We start from the raw sequence: 15,366 nt of genomic DNA, 5'->3' as shown, positions 1-15,366 counted from the left end.
CCAACCCCTCAATCTCATGCCATGCTTTCTGTGAGACTGCTTCTCTCCTCATTCTTATAACAGACAATGGATATAACAGGTGAAAACACCCTCCCAACAGCAAGGAGGCTGAGGCAGGAGGATGGCTCCAAGTTTGAGGCTAACGTCAACATAGAGAGACCCTGTTTCAAAATAAAATAGCAACTATAATTCAACAAAAAATAGAGTTGGAGGTGCAGCTCTGTTGGTAGAGTGCGGACCCAGCGTGCGTGAAGGTCCAACCCCGCACTATGTGGTGGTACACACGGCCCTGGGAAACAGAGACAGGAGACTCAGGAGCTCCAGGACCTCTTGAGGAAATGGCTTAGTGAGGAAGTACTTGACACTCACGGAAGTACTGTGAATGCCAGTCAGGCATGGTAGCCCCGTGGTCTGTGGTCCCTGGAGTGAGCTGGTTGGCTAGACATGCAGAATCAAGCAAACTCTTGGTTCAAGTGAGAGACCTTGCCTCCATATATAATTTCATATAGATATATGTGTGTGTATGTATATGCATGTACATGTGTGTGTGTGTGTGTGTGTGTGTGTGATCAAGGAAAACACTGACATCAACTTCTAGCTTCCATACACACATGCATGAGCATAACACACACATCATATATATATATATGTATGTATATATGTGTATATATATATATATATTGTTCATAGTCATCCTTACCTACATAAAGAGTTTGAAGCCAACCCAGGCAATATGAGACCACCACACACACACACACAAAGCCAAAGCCAGCCAGCAGGGTGGTGGTGACTCATGCCTTTAATCCCAGCACTCAGGTGGCAGAGACAGGCAGATCTCTGTGAGTTCAAGGCCAGCCTGGTCTACAGGGTGAGTTCCAGGACAGCCTGGACTATAAAGAGAAACCCTGTCTTGAAAAAAAAAAAAAAGCCGGGTGGAAGAGGAGCGGCTTCTTCCAAAGGTCCAGGGTTAGCCAGTAACTTTGCCACTGAGATGTGGCAAAGCGCTGGCTTTGTCTGTGACCCTCAGACGGCTGCCCACTTCTACCCGAGCGCTTGCTCCCTGTCTGTCTCTCTTCACCTGAGGCTCCAAGGCCTTCACTGCGGTCATGTTCTCCAACCCCCAGCTCCCCAGGAGCGCCCGCCCTCATTACCTTGGGGGCAGGGGAGGGGCAGGTGGCTCCCCTAATCACATCTCACAGAATCCCTAGCTTTCTCTGTTGGTGCCCACAGCCACTGCCTGTGCCTTTAAGGACTGCTGTTCAGTGCCAGGGTCTTGACCTCAGCATCCTCAGCTGAGTTGGATTAAGGACCATTCCGTGCTTTTTGTGAATTCCTTCTCGCATCAGTTCCCTCCCCCACATGGAGAGAGAGTAGCCTGGAGCCCCAACCATTCTGCCAAAGGCCACCAGAGAACTGGTCTCTCCTGACAGCCTTGTCCCTCCGAGAGTCAAGGTTGCTGCTTTGATAGGTAGCTCGTGACCAGGGAGTGAACCTCCGGGGGTCTTGGGCTCTCACAGGATCTCCAGAAAGCCATGCAGAATCTTAAGCCATGAAGGACTATTCCGATGTCATCCTCCGTCCAGAGGCAACTGAGCTGAGCAAGGTAAGGCTCACATGGAACCCACCTCCCAAGACCCCAGGTCCCCCGTGAACCCGCCTGTCCCAGCCCGTAAGCCTCTGCCTTCCATTCCAGACAGAGTTCTGCAATCCTGCTTTCGATCCTGAAGCAGGGCCTTCTTGCCCTCCACCAGCCTTACAGAAAGATGCCAGCAGAAGCCTCAAAGCTCCCTGGCATGGTAACCATCTTTGGGTTGCTTGGGCACAGGAGAGAGCCCCGGAACTAAGGTGTGTGGGACATCCCGTGTAAGGGTGTCGTCCCTAAAAGCCCTCTCTGTCCCCCCACACCCAGCCCAGCGTCTCCGAGGGCTACAGCCGGACTGTCATTTCTCCTGGCTCTGTATCCTGCTGCTCAGTGGCCTGCTGGTCCTGCTGCTGGGGCTGCTGGTGGCTGTCATCCTGGCTCGTAAGTACTTAGGAGGGCTTTACATGGAGAGTCCATGAACTATTCTACCAGCCCCCAAGGACCTGCTCTTCTAAATGACATGCCTCCATCCTCCTGCCCCCCAGAGTTCCAGGCTACATCCCTCCCCAGGACAACTGAAAGTCCACTGCCCGCCCCAGGCCGCACCCCCAAGGGTAGCATTCCTAGCTCCACTCCTAACACCAGCACCAGCACCAGCACCAGCACCACCAGCACCACCAGCACCACCACCACCTCTCCAGCAACCACGGGGCAACAGGAGGCAGCCCTGAGCCCTACACACCAGACCAGTGAGTTCTAAGGGCACTATTCCGGAGAAGGCCCAAGGTGGCCGTGGGGAGGAAAAGCCTGGAAGAGGAGCCTTGGGGGTGGGGGAAGGCCTCTCTCCTATTGACCTCTTAACTCTAACCTCCATCCCCTGCAGCCTGCGGAGGCGTCCTTCCTGGTCCAAGGGGTTTCTTCAGCAGCCCCAACTACCCAGACCTTTACCCACCCCATAGCCACTGTGTCTGGCATATCCAGGTAGCCACAGGCCAGACAATACAGCTCAAGATTCAAGCCCTCAGCATAGAAGGTGTGCTCTCCTGTCTTTTTGATCGCTTGGAAATTAGCCCAGAGCCTTCAGGTCCACTCCTCAGGTGGGTCCCTCTGCTTCCAGGGGATCCCACTTGCCTGAAGGGTGGAGAAACTGGAAGCAGAAGGAAAAATCTTGACCAGAAGGAAATTAGCAGAACTTACCTCTGACCCCTCCCCTGCCAGCACCTTGCTGTGCTGTGGCCTAGGGAAAGGATTCCCTCTCTGATGCCTTTCTTTATTTTCTTTTCCTTCTTCTTTCTTCTTTCTTTTCTTTTTTCTTTTTTTTTTTTCTTTTTTTTTTTTTTTTTTTTGAGGGGAGGGGGTGTTCTGAGACAAGGTTTCTTGATCTGACAGCCCTGGCTGTCCTGGAACTCACTTTGTAGACCAGGCTGGCCTCAAACTCACTGAGATCCATCTGACTCTGCCTCCCAAGCGCTGGGATTAAAAGCGTGCGCCGCCACCACCTCCCGGGCTCTGGTCCGTTTCTTATCCGAGTTCAGAGCCTCCATCACCGCCAGCCTGGCTTTTTTACAGGGTGTGTGGTAAAACGCCTCCAGCCACGCTGAACACCAACACCAGCCACCTCCGTGTGTCCTTCGTCTCTGACGACGACGTGGAAGGGTCTGGTTTCCAGGCCTGGTACCAAGCTGTGGCCCCTGGGCACTGTGAGTGACTTCCCGACGTGTTCCTAGCTGCCTCCCCCTCAGCCACTCCCAACACTGGCACAGGGGGTTGGAAACTCTGGGGGATTCTGGCTCCAGATGGTTCGTGTCCTTCTCCAGGGAGCTGTGCCCATAATGAGTTCCGCTGTGACCTGCTCCTCTGCCTGAAGCATGACTTAGTGTGTGATGGTATTACCAACTGTGCCGATGGCAGTGACGAGGCCAATTGCAGCGCCGAGACCTTCGGTACGGGCCCAGCCATGGGACAGGGCAGGCACTCCGTCAGGCGTCTGTCCCAGGCTGGGCTCCCCTGCTCCGACCCAGCATTTTCTTGCCTGGCCACTCATGAGCCATTTGGCTTCTCTCCAGGGTGTGGAGGGAATCTGACTGGGCTCCACGGGGTATTCTCTACCCCCAACTACCCACAGCACTACCCTCACCAACAGGTAAAGGCAGCGCCCTCGGGAACTGGTACAGTACTCCCGAGACACCAGGGTGCCTATAGTTGTGTGCCTGGAAACAGTATGCCTGGGAATGTACTTGGTAAAAATCAGCTCATGCCGGCCAAAGGAAACATTGTTAAGCACCAACTGTATACCCAGATATTTCCATACTGGGTAAACACATCTGTCTCTGAGACCAGACCATTTGAAAGGATATTTATTTATTTATAGACAAGGTCTCACTCTGTAGCCCATGATGATCCTGTAACTGGTGAGAATCCTCCTGCCCCAGCCTCCCAAGTGCTTGGATTATAGGTATGAGCCACCATGCCAGGCCTGGGTTTTTGTTTGTTTTGAGACAGGGTCTCACTATGTAGCCCTGGCTGGCCTGGAACCCACAGAGATCCACCTGCCTCTGCCTGGAAATAAAGGTGTGCATCCTCAGGCCTTCACCCCAACCCCTAAACCTGCTGGTTTTTTGGTTTTTATTTTTTATTTTTCCATGCCAGGGAGCAACCCCAGGATCTTGTGCAGGCCAGACAAGTTCTTTACCACTAAGCTATATCCTTGGTCCTTGGCTTTTTGAGACAGTCTCTGTATGTAGCTCAGGAGGCTGCTTTGGAACTTGACATATAGCTTGGGCTGACCTTAAACTCTGCTCCCAAGCACTGGAAATCATAGGTGTAAGCCACGTGCCTGACTGACCATTCCTCTTTTAAGAGGCACCAGTGACAGAATGTGAGGTAGGCAACAGCCACTCACTCACACCTTGCCTGGTCTGCCCTGGCCATAGAAGGCCAGTCCTGCAAGACCAGGCGGAGGCAGGAGGAGGTCCCCGTGAGTGGTCTCACTTCTACCCTCCTCCAGCTTTGCACCTGGTACATCTCAGTGCCCATGGGATACGGCGTGAGACTACAGTTCCACAACTTCAGTCTGGAAGCACAGGCCGAGTGCAAGTTTGACTACGTGGAGGTGTATGAAGCCGGCACTTCCGGGGCCTTCATCTTCCTGGGCAGGTACCCGGCAGGGCAGCCCGTCCCCCATCTGGCAGGTGGCTGGGCTCCCTTCACGAGGCTCAAGTGCGTCAGTTCCCAGCTCCGCTGTCTTCAGGTGCTCCTCACCAGCACCCTGAAACAGCATGTGCCCTCCTGACCAGGCCTCACTTCTGCAGCTGCCCAGCCCTACTCTTCCCACCCTAGGGCCTCTGCCTTCCCCTATCTTCCCTGACGCCCCCCTTCTCCAAGTGGCTCCAGTTTAAGAAGTCATTTCATTGTAACGGACAGCATGTGTCTCCTTCCCCAGACCCCAAGCTCCATGAATCAGCGGTCTGGTTCCCCATCACCCTTGGCATGGCCAAGAGCCCAGCTCAGAGCCCCCAGGGCTGGCCAGCGGCCTGTGCCAGGATATTTTTCTGCTCCGGGCAGGTTCTGCGGCACAGAGCCACCACCCCACCTCATCTCCTCACGGCACCAGCTGGCTGTCATCTTTAAGACGGATCTTGGTATCAGCAGCGGGGGCTTCTTAGCCACCTACCAGGCCACCAACGCTACAGAGAGTAGGTGTCCCTCGGGGCGGGGGGGTGTGGCCAACGGAGGCTCCTCCGTGGAACATCAGAGGGGACCCTGGAGGGTAGTGGGTCCAGGCATGTCCTAGGGCACTGTCACGCCTCTGTGCCCACAGACCCTTGTGGGCCCCGAGAGTTCTGCCGGAACGGAGGATGTAGGGATCTGCAGTGGATGTGTGACTTATGGAGAGACTGTGGGGATGGCAGCAGTGACAATTGTAGCAGTCACTTGTTCCCACAGCCAGGTAAGGAGCCTCACCCGAGCAAGTCCGTCCTGCCGGCCACAACAGGCTGGGTTGTCCACTTTCCTTACCTCCCTTCCCGTCCCCCTCGATAAGTTCATGCCTGGGCCCTTCTCTCCTCACCCGGGGACCACTTTACAGAGTCCTGGCGGGACTCTCAGCCAGGGTCGGCACTGTACACTAATGTCACCTGAAAGGGACTTGGGAATGTAGGGGTCACTGGCAGGGGTGTCAAGACCTATCTGCCTCGCCACTCACAGAGTCCCTCTCTACAGCCTGCTTCACAGAGCAGGTGATAGAAGTGGTCCCCAGTGGGCACTCCACATGCCCTAAGACCAGAGGGGCCTGCCTACATGCCGCGCTGGCCAACACAGGCTCTGGGAAACAGCAGGGCTCGTCGGAGTGTGAAACAGCTCTGTAGTGCCTCTTGAGATACTTAACAGAAGTCCACGTGCAAACGAGGACCCGGGGCCAGGCAGTGTCTTGTCCCCCACAGTAACCCAACCCTCCCCCTTACAGACCTGGCCTGTGAACCTGTCCAAGTGGAGATGTGCCTTGGACTAAGCTACAGTACCACAGCTTTCCCCAACATCTGGGTGGGCCTGGCCACCCAGGCGGAGGTGGTAGACATCGTCAGAGGCTACAAGGTGCTGGGACACCCGAGGAGGGAGGCCATCGGAAGGGGTGGGCACATGGGGACGGGACATCTGAGGTCGGCCTCTTCCTCCCACAGAGTCTGACCAGTCTACCCTGCTACCAGAATTTCCGGAGGTTCCTTTGCGGGCTGCTTGTACCTCACTGCACCCCACTGGGCACTATCCTGCCCCCTTGCCGCTCTGTCTGCCAGGAGGCAGAGCGACAGTGCCAGTCTAGCCTGGCACTACTGGGCACCCCCTGGCCCTTCAACTGCAACAGGCTGCCTGAGGCGGCTAGCCTGGATGCTTGTTCCCAGCCCTGACCGGACGCCAGCCCTACCCTGTCTGCCCATCCTCCTCTACCGTATGAGTGGGCAGGGCACCCTCTGTCTGCCCATGCTCCTCTACCCATATGAGTGGGCAGGGCACCCTCTGTCTGCCCATCCTCCTCTACCCATATGAGTGGGCAGGGCAGGCAGAAAACAAAGGGAAGAGTGCCCTGGGCACGGGACTCTGCCCATCCTCTCTGGTGCTTCCCAGGGAAAAGGAAGGACCAGTTCCGACTCTGACCCTGCCCAGGGCTGATGGGCTACCCTATCTCCCCTGCAGCTTCTCTGCACGCTTATTTGCCAAGACCGCCCCAGGCAGGGGCCGGGGCCCATATTGTGCCATTGGACAGCCTAGAGACTTCCTACCCAAGTCTTTGACCCTGACTCCCCGTCTTCTGCCTCCCCCTTTCCATCTGAGTGTTGAAGATCAGTCACCAGACCTTCAGCTTTTCCGTTTAGTCAGCAAAACCGTATTGAGTGCCTACCGGTGTGGTGGGACCCTCTCCTACCCCTGGGGGTCCAACTGGCTCTCTGCTTTTGGAATTCTTCACCCTGGGCTCTGCTGATCCAGTTCTCCACCCTCCATCCCCACACACTAACTAGTCCTGACCTTGGCCTCTATCACTGCCCCATCCCTCCCTCCCTCCAGCTCCCGGGAACTGAAGCCCCAGGAACTGTCTGTCTGACCGTTCAGCCTCTCTGTAATGCAGGCTCAAGCCTCTCTCCTCCTCCTCCTTTCTCCACACCCCCTACACCCCCACAACTTTGGCCGGCCGCCGGGCGACACCACGAGTTATTTCCCTGCTATTTCCCAGCCCCGGAGCTCTTGGCCCCTGAACAACTGGTTTCCTCTAGGAGTTTGGGAGGAGCGCTGTGGAGCCGGCAAGGAGCAACCAGAAGCTGGAATCAGTCAGCAAGGGCAGGGGCTGCCTGGTTGGGGTAGGAGTGGGAGCAGGGCCAGCTGGAGGGTCTGAGGAAGCCATTCAGAGAGAGCAGCTGGGGGAGCTGGGGAGCGGGGAGGGGGTGAGTCTGGCAGAGGAGGAGGGCGGGTGGGGGAGGGGCTGTGGGAAAGCCTGGGCGCCAGCTCGGGGACCGGGTAGGGAGGGCTTGCTTTCCTTTCCTCTACGGTGCTCTCCCAGTTCTTGATCTGGGGCGCCCTCCTCTTCATCCCGTCACACTGCACTCAGCCCCAAAGGCTTATCTGTGGAGCGGGGACCTGCTGGGTTCCACCTGGGTGGGGCGCGAGGTGGGTCCCAAGATTCTGGGTTCCGACTCTGGTCCTGCCCAGCCCACAGACTACAAGAGGATCCTGGCGTCTGGGCCTCCGGGGTCACCACCATGAGACCACTTCTTGCCCTGCTGCTTCTGGGGTTGGTGTCAGGTTCTCCTCCACTAGATGACAACAAGATCCCCAGCCTGTGTCCCGGGCAGCCCGGCCTTCCAGGCACACCAGGCCACCATGGCAGCCAAGGCCTGCCTGGCCGCGACGGTCGTGATGGCCGCGACGGTGCGCCCGGAGCTCCGGGCGAGAAAGGCGAGGGCGGGAGGCCGGGTAAGAAGTCATCTTCGTCGCAGCCCTTGGGGACATCCTAGTGAGCACCGCAGCTGCTCTCGTAGATCCTGTGGGGGTTCAAGGGTCCCGCCAGGGGGCGCTACGCCACCTCCATTCCAGTCGGCTGGGGTGGGGCGAGGTGGGCTGTGGGTGGAGGGGGTGAGTCAGCCCCAGGGAATCAGAAAGCCTAGATCCCTCTGCTCAGCACTTCAGATCTGCTCCCTGCAGGAGGCAACAGCCAGGGAGGCTGGGAGGCTTGGGGATGGCCTATGGCGTCCCCTTCTGCACTCCACTGTGGCTCCTAATTTCTCCCCTTCGCCCTCCCACCCCCAGGACTGCCTGGGCCGCGCGGGGAGCCCGGGCCGCGTGGAGAGGCAGGTCCCGTGGGGGCTATCGGACCTGCCGGGGAGTGCTCGGTGCCCCCGCGATCCGCCTTCAGTGCCAAGCGATCCGAGAGTCGAGTGCCTCCGCCAGCCGACGCACCCCTCCCCTTCGACCGCGTGATGCTGAATGAGCAGGGACATTACGATGCCACTACGGGCAAGTTCACCTGCCAAGTGCCTGGTGTCTACTACTTCGCCGTCCACGCCACCGTCTACCGAGCCAGCTTGCAGTTCGATCTTGTCAAAAATGGCGAGTCCATCGCCTCTTTCTTCCAGTTTTTCGGGGGGTGGCCCAAGCCAGCCTCACTTTCAGGGGGTGCTATGGTAAGGCTGGAACCTGAGGACCAGGTGTGGGTGCAGGTGGGCGTGGGTGATTACATCGGCATCTATGCCAGCATCAAGACCGACAGCACCTTCTCTGGATTTCTCGTCTATTCTGACTGGCACAGCTCCCCAGTCTTCGCCTAACGTGGGGTGAACCGGGAGCTGGCACTTGCTCCTAGAGGAAGGTGTGACACTGAAAGGCGCATACCAGGAGGGCTGGCCCCCTGGAACATTGTGAATGACTAGGGAAGAGAGGGAGCCACCTCCTGTCCCACGGCTGGCAAGGAATGGAGACGGAGGCTGTCTGAGGTCAAGACAGGCAGCGTGGAACAGTGGCTGGGTTTCTGCCCAGGACTTTAGAGTGTGCCGTGCTGGCAACTGTGGGTTCCTGGTTGCCCCCGGTCAGGGATTCCAAGGTGGGATGCTCCTTCCTAGTCCTGTGCCCCTCTAGGTCCTTGACTCCTCCACCTCTCCTGCTCCTAGGGCGGCGGGCCTTTTCCTCAGAGGTCACTCAATAAACCTCAAAAACCTCCCACTGGCTTCTGCCTTTCTTCTGAGGACCCACAGCAGGGAGGGTTCCTGGGTGGGATGGAGCCATGAGGCAGAGATATAGCAAGCAGACCTAGAATAATCCATGGAGCTGCCACCTAGTTATGTAGACGGTGAACGGGATTGCCTGACCAGAGAATTGCCCTCCTGATTTGGGGCTCTGGCCACCCAGAAAAAGGGACACATTTTTCTAATTCAGACATGCCCAACCAAATGGGATCAGCCACTGTCTGGTCTAAAAAAAGAATCAGGGACTTCCAGTCACCAGTGCCCTCGATGTGAGCCAGATAACGGTAAAGATACCTGCTTTCTTAGTTAACTGGAAAGCTACTGCGGTCACCCCTACCCAGAGACAAGTAGTTTCTGGGATAGCCACAAGGGGGCGACCAAGCTCCAGATTGCAATAATGATTTAAGGTCTGGACTTCCAAGGTAACCGTTCGGAGAAAGAAGGGTATTAAGGTCTGAAGAAAGAATTTCAGATGAAAGTAGAAGAAAAGGAGGTCCTCGGCCCCCAGCTCAGGGAGTTTATCTTCCCTAATAAAATGTTTATCCTCCACATTAAACAGAGACTGGAAGGAGCCAGACTTCTTGCTCAACACCCTGGGGCGGGAGTGGGATGTGTGTGTAGGGTGGGGGGGTGTTGCAAGCCCTGCCACAGGCCTCCAATTAAGGGGTGGAAGTGGAGAACTGTCTCCACTGTGCTGGGCACAGTCTGGGTGGGCCAAGCCATTAAGTCTGAGGCGGGCCACAGGCCCCCTGAGGGCTCACCTCCTGTGACACTCAGTTTAGCAGGCTCAGGCTAATGACTAACAAACACAGAGTGTGCTAATCCCAATTGCTCAACCTCTGGATGCAGAGTGGAGAGACCTCCTTCTGGATCCAGTATCTCCCCTTCTTCGATAAGACGACATTGTGCTTCTAGGTGTAACATAAAATTACAGTGGGGAGAGCCGGGCGGTGGTGGCACACACCTTTAATCCTAGCACTCGGGAGGCAGAGGCAGGTGGATATCAGTGAGTTCAAGGCCAGCCTAGTCTACAAAGCAGTTTGAAGACAGCCAAGGCTACACAGAGACACCCTGTCTCGAAAAACAAAAACAAACAAACAAGATTACAGGGGAGTGCCCCTAAATTCCTGCGGGCAGTGGGAAGGCAGCTATATCAAAGGGCCTTAGGATTCTGCGTCTTCCAGACAGGCCTGCAGACCTCTAGGCTCCAGCTCACACCTCTAGCAAAAAATCCCACTCCAGCCCATCACAGTTCCAGGCCCTGTACCAAGACACAAAAAAGACAAGCACCACTCTGGGCATGGTGGTGCATGCCTTTAATCAGGCAAAAGCAGGTGGATCTCTAAGTTCAAGGCCAGCCTGGTCTACATAGTGAGTTCCAGAACAGCCAGGGCTACACAGAAAAACCCCCCTGAAAACCAAAAAAAGGGAGAAGCAGCAGCTCCCCAGGAATCGGAGGGAGGACTGGCCTCCAGGCAGCAGGCTCCACTGTGCCCTCCTGGGAAGAAGGGTACCATTGGGAGCACAGGAAGGGCAGGCCACAGGGGCAACAAGTTCTTACAAGGACTCACTGCAGTACAGAGCCGAGGGCAGCAGGTCAGATCAGAAGCGGTGAGCATAGCCCTTGGTGTGGGCTTTCCCTCGGCACCGCCCTACCACCCTGCCTCCACACCCCCACCTCCAAGCTAGGTAATCCAGATGCTCCAGTCTGCAAGACCCCCTGGCAACACTGGCTGACCAGCTGCAGGCACCTGCAAGGACCACACCATGAGAGCTGTCAACAGAACTTTATTCATAGAAACTGGACAGACAGGCAGACCTAAGGGAGCCGCAAGCCCCGAGGCCTAGCCCCTTATTTGGACCCTAGTGAAATGTGCAGAATGCCCTCCCCAATGCCAGAGGGAGACCAGGAGGAATGCCGTGTTCTACGTCATGTAGGGCATGAGGGGAATGAGTAGAAATCTGGTTCTTCCTTCGGAGGCTCCTCTTGGAGCTGGGGTGCCTGAGGGTAAATGGTCCCAAAGCCAGGTTTAGCTGCACCCCTGTACCCAGGGATAAACTCCTGACCCAGGTTCTGGGTCAAGTTGGGAGACTTTAAGACGATGACAGGCAGAGGTGGTTCACAGGGCACCTACGGGATTCTACTCCCAGACCCACCAGGGCGGAGGCTCTGGGTGAACACAAAGATTCCATTCCAAAACAAGAAAACCCAAAAAACAGAAAAATTAAGATCACTCCAAGGCCCAGGAGTTGCCAAAAATCCTCACATGACGTGATGTGGTGTGGCCTGGAGGGAAGGACCAAAAAAGCCCCAACAGAAAAGCCAGAAGCAAAGAAGGACAGCCCCAGAGGCTGGTGTCTGGACGGGCCCTGGGCAGACTGGGGAAGAGCCCGCCAAAGTCTCAGGGCCCTTGCATAGTGACAAACTCACCACCCTCAGCATCCCAGGGCCCCACACAGGGTTCAGAGGGACGGTCACCCTGCCCCACCCAGACTGGGGCCTTCCCGAGGATTCCAGCTACATATATTCCTGGATATATGGCTTGAGGCTTGCCAGAGTTGCCGTCATTGGGGCAAAGAAGACTCAGGCCAAATCCCAGAGGCAAAACGCTGATGCTGTCCTGGTGTGTGGAGCGCAGAGGGTGGACGGGCGGGCAGGCAGGTAGGGAGGGAGGGAGTCATCAGAGGTAGACATTGAGGGTCTGCAGGATGCCGCGGCGGCAGAGCGGGCAGTTGCGGTTGTAGATGGGGTGGCGCATGAGGATCTCGGTGCAGGCCTGGCAGAGACACAGGTGCCGGCAGGGCAGCAGCAGCACCGTCTTGCTCTGGTCCTGGCAAATGACACACTTCTTCCTCTCCTCCTGCTCCTTCAGCAGCTTCCACGGGTCTTGCCCAGCCGTAGGCTCGTCCTCGTTGAGTCTCTCCCGGCCTCTGGCAGGTGGTGCTCTGGCGGTCCTGACGTCCTCCTCCTCTGCTTCAGGAAGGGTGTCCTGTCCCTGGATCCTGGCTGAGAACACCCTCCCGGGGCCACCTTGGGGCGCCCCCGGCGCCCCTCCCCGATTCGGCCAGCTGGCCAGCTGTAGGCTTCGGCTCCAGACTCTGCGCCAGGCCTCGAGACCCAGCGCGAGGCGAGAGAGCCGCACCACATCCTCCCGAAGCCGGTGGTAGGACGGCTGGGCGTGGAGCTGACCAAGTGCTCGGGTGGCCAGCCTCAAGGTAAGGTCTGGGTGCAGCACAGCCAAAGTCACGGCCAGCACACAGGCCAACAACACCAGGCCAGTGACGTGGAAAAGCACAAAGCTGGCCAGCAGGCGGACAGCTGAGGCCAACAGCTCTAGTACCAGTTGGCAAGGGGTCCAGAGGAGGATGGCCATGGCCACCGCGCTGCTGGAAATGTGCGCGAGGAAAGCGGCCAGGACGTCAGTCATCCTCCACAGAGGCCCCACCACGGCATCCCACAGGGCCAGCACCAGGGAGAAGAGGTTCTGAGTGCCGATGAGGCAGATGTTGACCAGACTGTTGACCACGTAGGCCACCAGGCTCATGGCGATGGCACAGATGTCACATGCCTGGCGCAGCAAAGCATGGCCGTGGGAGACCATGTTCAGGATGCCCCTGTTCAGTATTTCTCGGCTCCTCAGAGCTCCGTGAGAGGCCAGGTGCCCGAGGAGCTTTAAACTCTCCAAGCCAGAGTAGCAGCTACAAAGGAAGGTACACAAGGCCTGAAATCCCCCAAAGGCGAATCGAACCAATGCTTCACCCAAGGCCAGCAAAGAGAGCAGGACTCCTCGACCCAAGTGCAGAAGACTGGTCAGTACCGTGTGTGGCAGGTTGTAGATGAAGGCCAAAAGCCAGGCCAAGGTAGCCAGGAGGGAGGACACCAGCAGGAAGTTGAGATCCAACACCAAGGTCAGCAAGTCCAGCACCAGGCCCACCCCATTCACCACCAGGAACACAGCCTCCATGGTAGGGCGGTGGAGTCCAGGACCAGAGGAAGGCTGGCTCCTCGGTGGAGGCGCTGTCAAGGCTGCCAGTATCTGGAGAGTCGGTGGCTAACTTGGGAGGGATGTGAACGCCTAACCAAGGGAGAAGCAAGGTCTAAAGTGGGTTGGAGGGAAGACTCTTAGGAGAGGGAAAGGACTCCCGGTTTGGAAGGCGAGCTGTTTGGGAGCAAAGAGGCGGAACATCTCTAAAGTGACAGTGAGCCGGGACTGGAGGAAACTCCTCAGCTCGGAGCGACATGCAAGGCCGGGCAACGGGTCGGACCGGGAGGAGACCGGGAAGGATGGGGCCGGATCGGGGAGGGCCGGACCGGGCCGGGCCGGGGCCGGGTGGGGGCGGCGCAGGCTGGGCGCGGGCTCGCGGTCCAGCCCCGTAGGTGCCCCTGTCCCCGCCCGGCCCCTGTCCTCCGGCTCGCGGCGACTGGCGCCCAAAGGGGGAGAGGGACGAGGAGTCAGCCTCGGCAAGCCCCCGGCGCGGCCTCGGCTCCACTGGGCGCCGCCATCTTGTGTGCGAAGGGGCGGGGCAAGTGGGGGGCGGGACGACGGCCTATGTCCAATCGGTGAAGGGCAATGGCAGCAATGTCGAAAAACCATTGGTCTTTTTGAACAGCGCCCCAACGACACGGTTCCCAATGAGAGGGATGGAAAACTATGTCAAAGCCCCTCCTCTTTAGAGCAGTGATTGGTCTGTTCTCATGTCGGTATAACCCCCACACCCCGCCTCTTAAAGAGCCAGAGCAGACTTTGATGAGACTGCCTTGGAGAGTTATCACTCTCAACCCTGCTCACCCACACCCGCGCCCGGGTCCTGGAGCATGCGCTCTTTAAACTCTGGGCTGGACTCGGGGATAGTACTGCCTCCGTGGGACCCGCTGCTTCATCTTCTCATCCATCATTCATTTTTATCATTTATTAAGCACCTACCATGTTTTGGAAACACAACCGTTTTTAAGATACCGTCTCGCCAGGTGGTGGTGGCGCACGCCTTTAATCCCAGCACTCGGGAGGCAGAGGCAGGCGGATCTCTGTGAGTTCGAGGCCAGCCTGGTCTCCAAAGTGAGTTCCAGGAAAGGCGCAAAGCTACACAGAGAAACCTTGTCTCAAAAAAACAAAACAAAACAAAACAAAACAAAAAAGATACCGTCTCAAGCTATTCACAAAGAGAAAAAGATTATTACAGGAGATTCCCAAACTGTTCTTCCACAGTCCTTGGCAGATTTCTACAGCATCCCGAGGAGACAGTTGGTTGTCATTGAGAAAAGAAGCTACAGACTGAGGGAGCTCTGCTTCCTACCTTGGGCCCTATTTTAGCTTGTAGAGCCCTGGAATCATCTGAAAGAAACCTCCATATAAGGAATTGCCTAGGTCGGGTCGGTCTGTAAACTTATCTGTGAGGGATTGTCATTGATATAGGAAGACCCAGCCCACCGTGGGTAGCAACTTTGCGGGGTGTGTGTGTGTGTGTGTGTGTGTGTGTGTGTGTGTGTGTGTCCTGGACTGTATAAGAAAGCTGGCTGAGAGTGAACTAGTGACTTTGAAACAGGTAGCACGCAGCGGCTCCCATGGCTCCTGCTGTTCTTCCTCGGCTCTGAGTGAGTTCCGTGGTTGGAGGTGTGGAATAGCAATCATGACTGCCTTAAGGTGCCTGCCTTGACTTTTTGCCCCAACTTCCCTCAAAGATGGACTGTGTCCTGGCAGTTCGAGATAAACAAATTTTTTCCTTCCCCAAGTTGCTTTTGGTCCAAGTGTTTTATCATGGCAACAGAAAGTAAACAAGGACACTTATCCTTCCCCTGGTCACCATTGTTTGTTTTAATTCCCTACTTGTTTTGAATTCAGACTTTCCGTTGCCAACTCTGACCCAGACCTTGAGCACTACCTAAGCCCTTCATTCCGTCCGAGCAGAGGCAGGCAGATCTGTGAATTGGAGGTCAGCTTGGTCTCTGTGCCAAGTTTCAGGGCCAGAGCTACATAGGGACTCTGTCTTAAGAAAGAAAGAAAAAGAAAAGAAAAGAAAATGACCAGAGAGGTGGCTAAGCAGGTTGCCAGGTCCAAA

At 56.6% G+C, this 15,366-nt stretch overlaps 3 protein-coding genes across 4 annotated transcripts; 2 read left to right on the top strand and 1 right to left on the bottom strand.

The window, feature by feature from the left end:
- The first annotated feature begins 1,258 nt into the window (after nucleotides 1–1,258).
- On the top strand, nucleotides 1,259–7,009 carry LOC114691159 (membrane frizzled-related protein). Its single transcript, XM_028866329.2, has 13 exons — nucleotides 1,259–1,603; nucleotides 1,694–1,796; nucleotides 1,910–2,023; nucleotides 2,128–2,331; nucleotides 2,466–2,679; nucleotides 3,152–3,282; nucleotides 3,400–3,525; nucleotides 3,649–3,725; nucleotides 4,590–4,738; nucleotides 5,147–5,277; nucleotides 5,403–5,531; nucleotides 6,048–6,175; nucleotides 6,262–7,009. Exons 1-13 carry the CDS (start codon nucleotides 1,550–1,552, stop codon nucleotides 6,484–6,486), a joined length of 1,785 nt encoding a protein of 594 aa, XP_028722162.1. The 5' UTR covers nucleotides 1,259–1,549; the 3' UTR covers nucleotides 6,487–7,009.
- Nucleotides 7,010–7,101: 92 nt separating this feature from the next.
- On the top strand, nucleotides 7,102–9,286 carry C1qtnf5 (C1q and TNF related 5). 2 transcript variants are annotated; one of them, XM_028866328.2, is made up of 3 exons: nucleotides 7,102–7,401; nucleotides 7,781–8,044; nucleotides 8,378–9,286. In XM_028866328.2, exons 1-3 carry the CDS (start codon nucleotides 7,197–7,199, stop codon nucleotides 8,893–8,895), a joined length of 987 nt encoding a protein of 328 aa, XP_028722161.1. In that variant the 5' UTR covers nucleotides 7,102–7,196; the 3' UTR covers nucleotides 8,896–9,286. The 2 variants fall into 2 exon arrangements, with proteins under 2 accessions (XP_028722161.1, XP_028722160.1); XM_028866327.2 differs by having other exon boundaries at nucleotides 7,122–7,431.
- A 1,795-nt stretch (nucleotides 9,287–11,081) lies between these two features.
- Rnf26 (ring finger protein 26) lies at nucleotides 11,082–13,360 on the bottom strand. Its single transcript, XM_028866330.2, has one exon. It carries the CDS (start codon nucleotides 13,272–13,274, stop codon nucleotides 11,991–11,993), a length of 1,284 nt encoding a protein of 427 aa, XP_028722163.1. The 5' UTR covers nucleotides 13,275–13,360; the 3' UTR covers nucleotides 11,082–11,990.
- Between the last annotated feature and the right edge of the window lie 2,006 nt (nucleotides 13,361–15,366).

The sequence above is a fragment of the Peromyscus leucopus genome, chromosome 7, assembly GCF_004664715.2.
Source record: "Peromyscus leucopus breed LL Stock chromosome 7, UCI_PerLeu_2.1, whole genome shotgun sequence".
NCBI classification, from domain to species: Eukaryota; Metazoa; Chordata; class Mammalia; order Rodentia; family Cricetidae; genus Peromyscus; species Peromyscus leucopus.
Note: the sequence above shows the minus strand (reverse complement) of the source record. Positions and strands in the feature narration are given on the sequence as shown.

Excerpts from the sequence above, each read along its gene's own strand:
- Rnf26 (XM_028866330.2), bottom strand. The coding sequence starts at position 13,274 with ATGGAGGCTGTGTTCCTGGTGGTGAATGGGGTGGGCCTGGTGCTGGAC.
- C1qtnf5 (XM_028866327.2), top strand. The coding sequence starts at position 7,197 with ATGCAGGCTCAAGCCTCTCTCCTCCTCCTCCTTTCTCCACACCCCCTA. Across the intron at positions 7,432-7,780 it reads GCAGGGGCTGCCTGGTTGGG|CCCACAGACTACAAGAGGAT; the intron begins GTAGGAGTGGGA and ends GGTCCTGCCCAG. Across the intron at positions 8,045-8,377 it reads AGGCGAGGGCGGGAGGCCGG|GACTGCCTGGGCCGCGCGGG; the intron begins GTAAGAAGTCAT and ends TCCCACCCCCAG.
- LOC114691159 (XM_028866329.2), top strand. The coding sequence starts at position 1,550 with ATGAAGGACTATTCCGATGTCATCCTCCGTCCAGAGGCAACTGAGCTG. Across the intron at positions 1,604-1,693 it reads AGGCAACTGAGCTGAGCAAG|ACAGAGTTCTGCAATCCTGC; the intron begins GTAAGGCTCACA and ends CTTCCATTCCAG. Across the intron at positions 2,332-2,465 it reads GAGCCCTACACACCAGACCA|CCTGCGGAGGCGTCCTTCCT; the intron begins GTGAGTTCTAAG and ends CATCCCCTGCAG.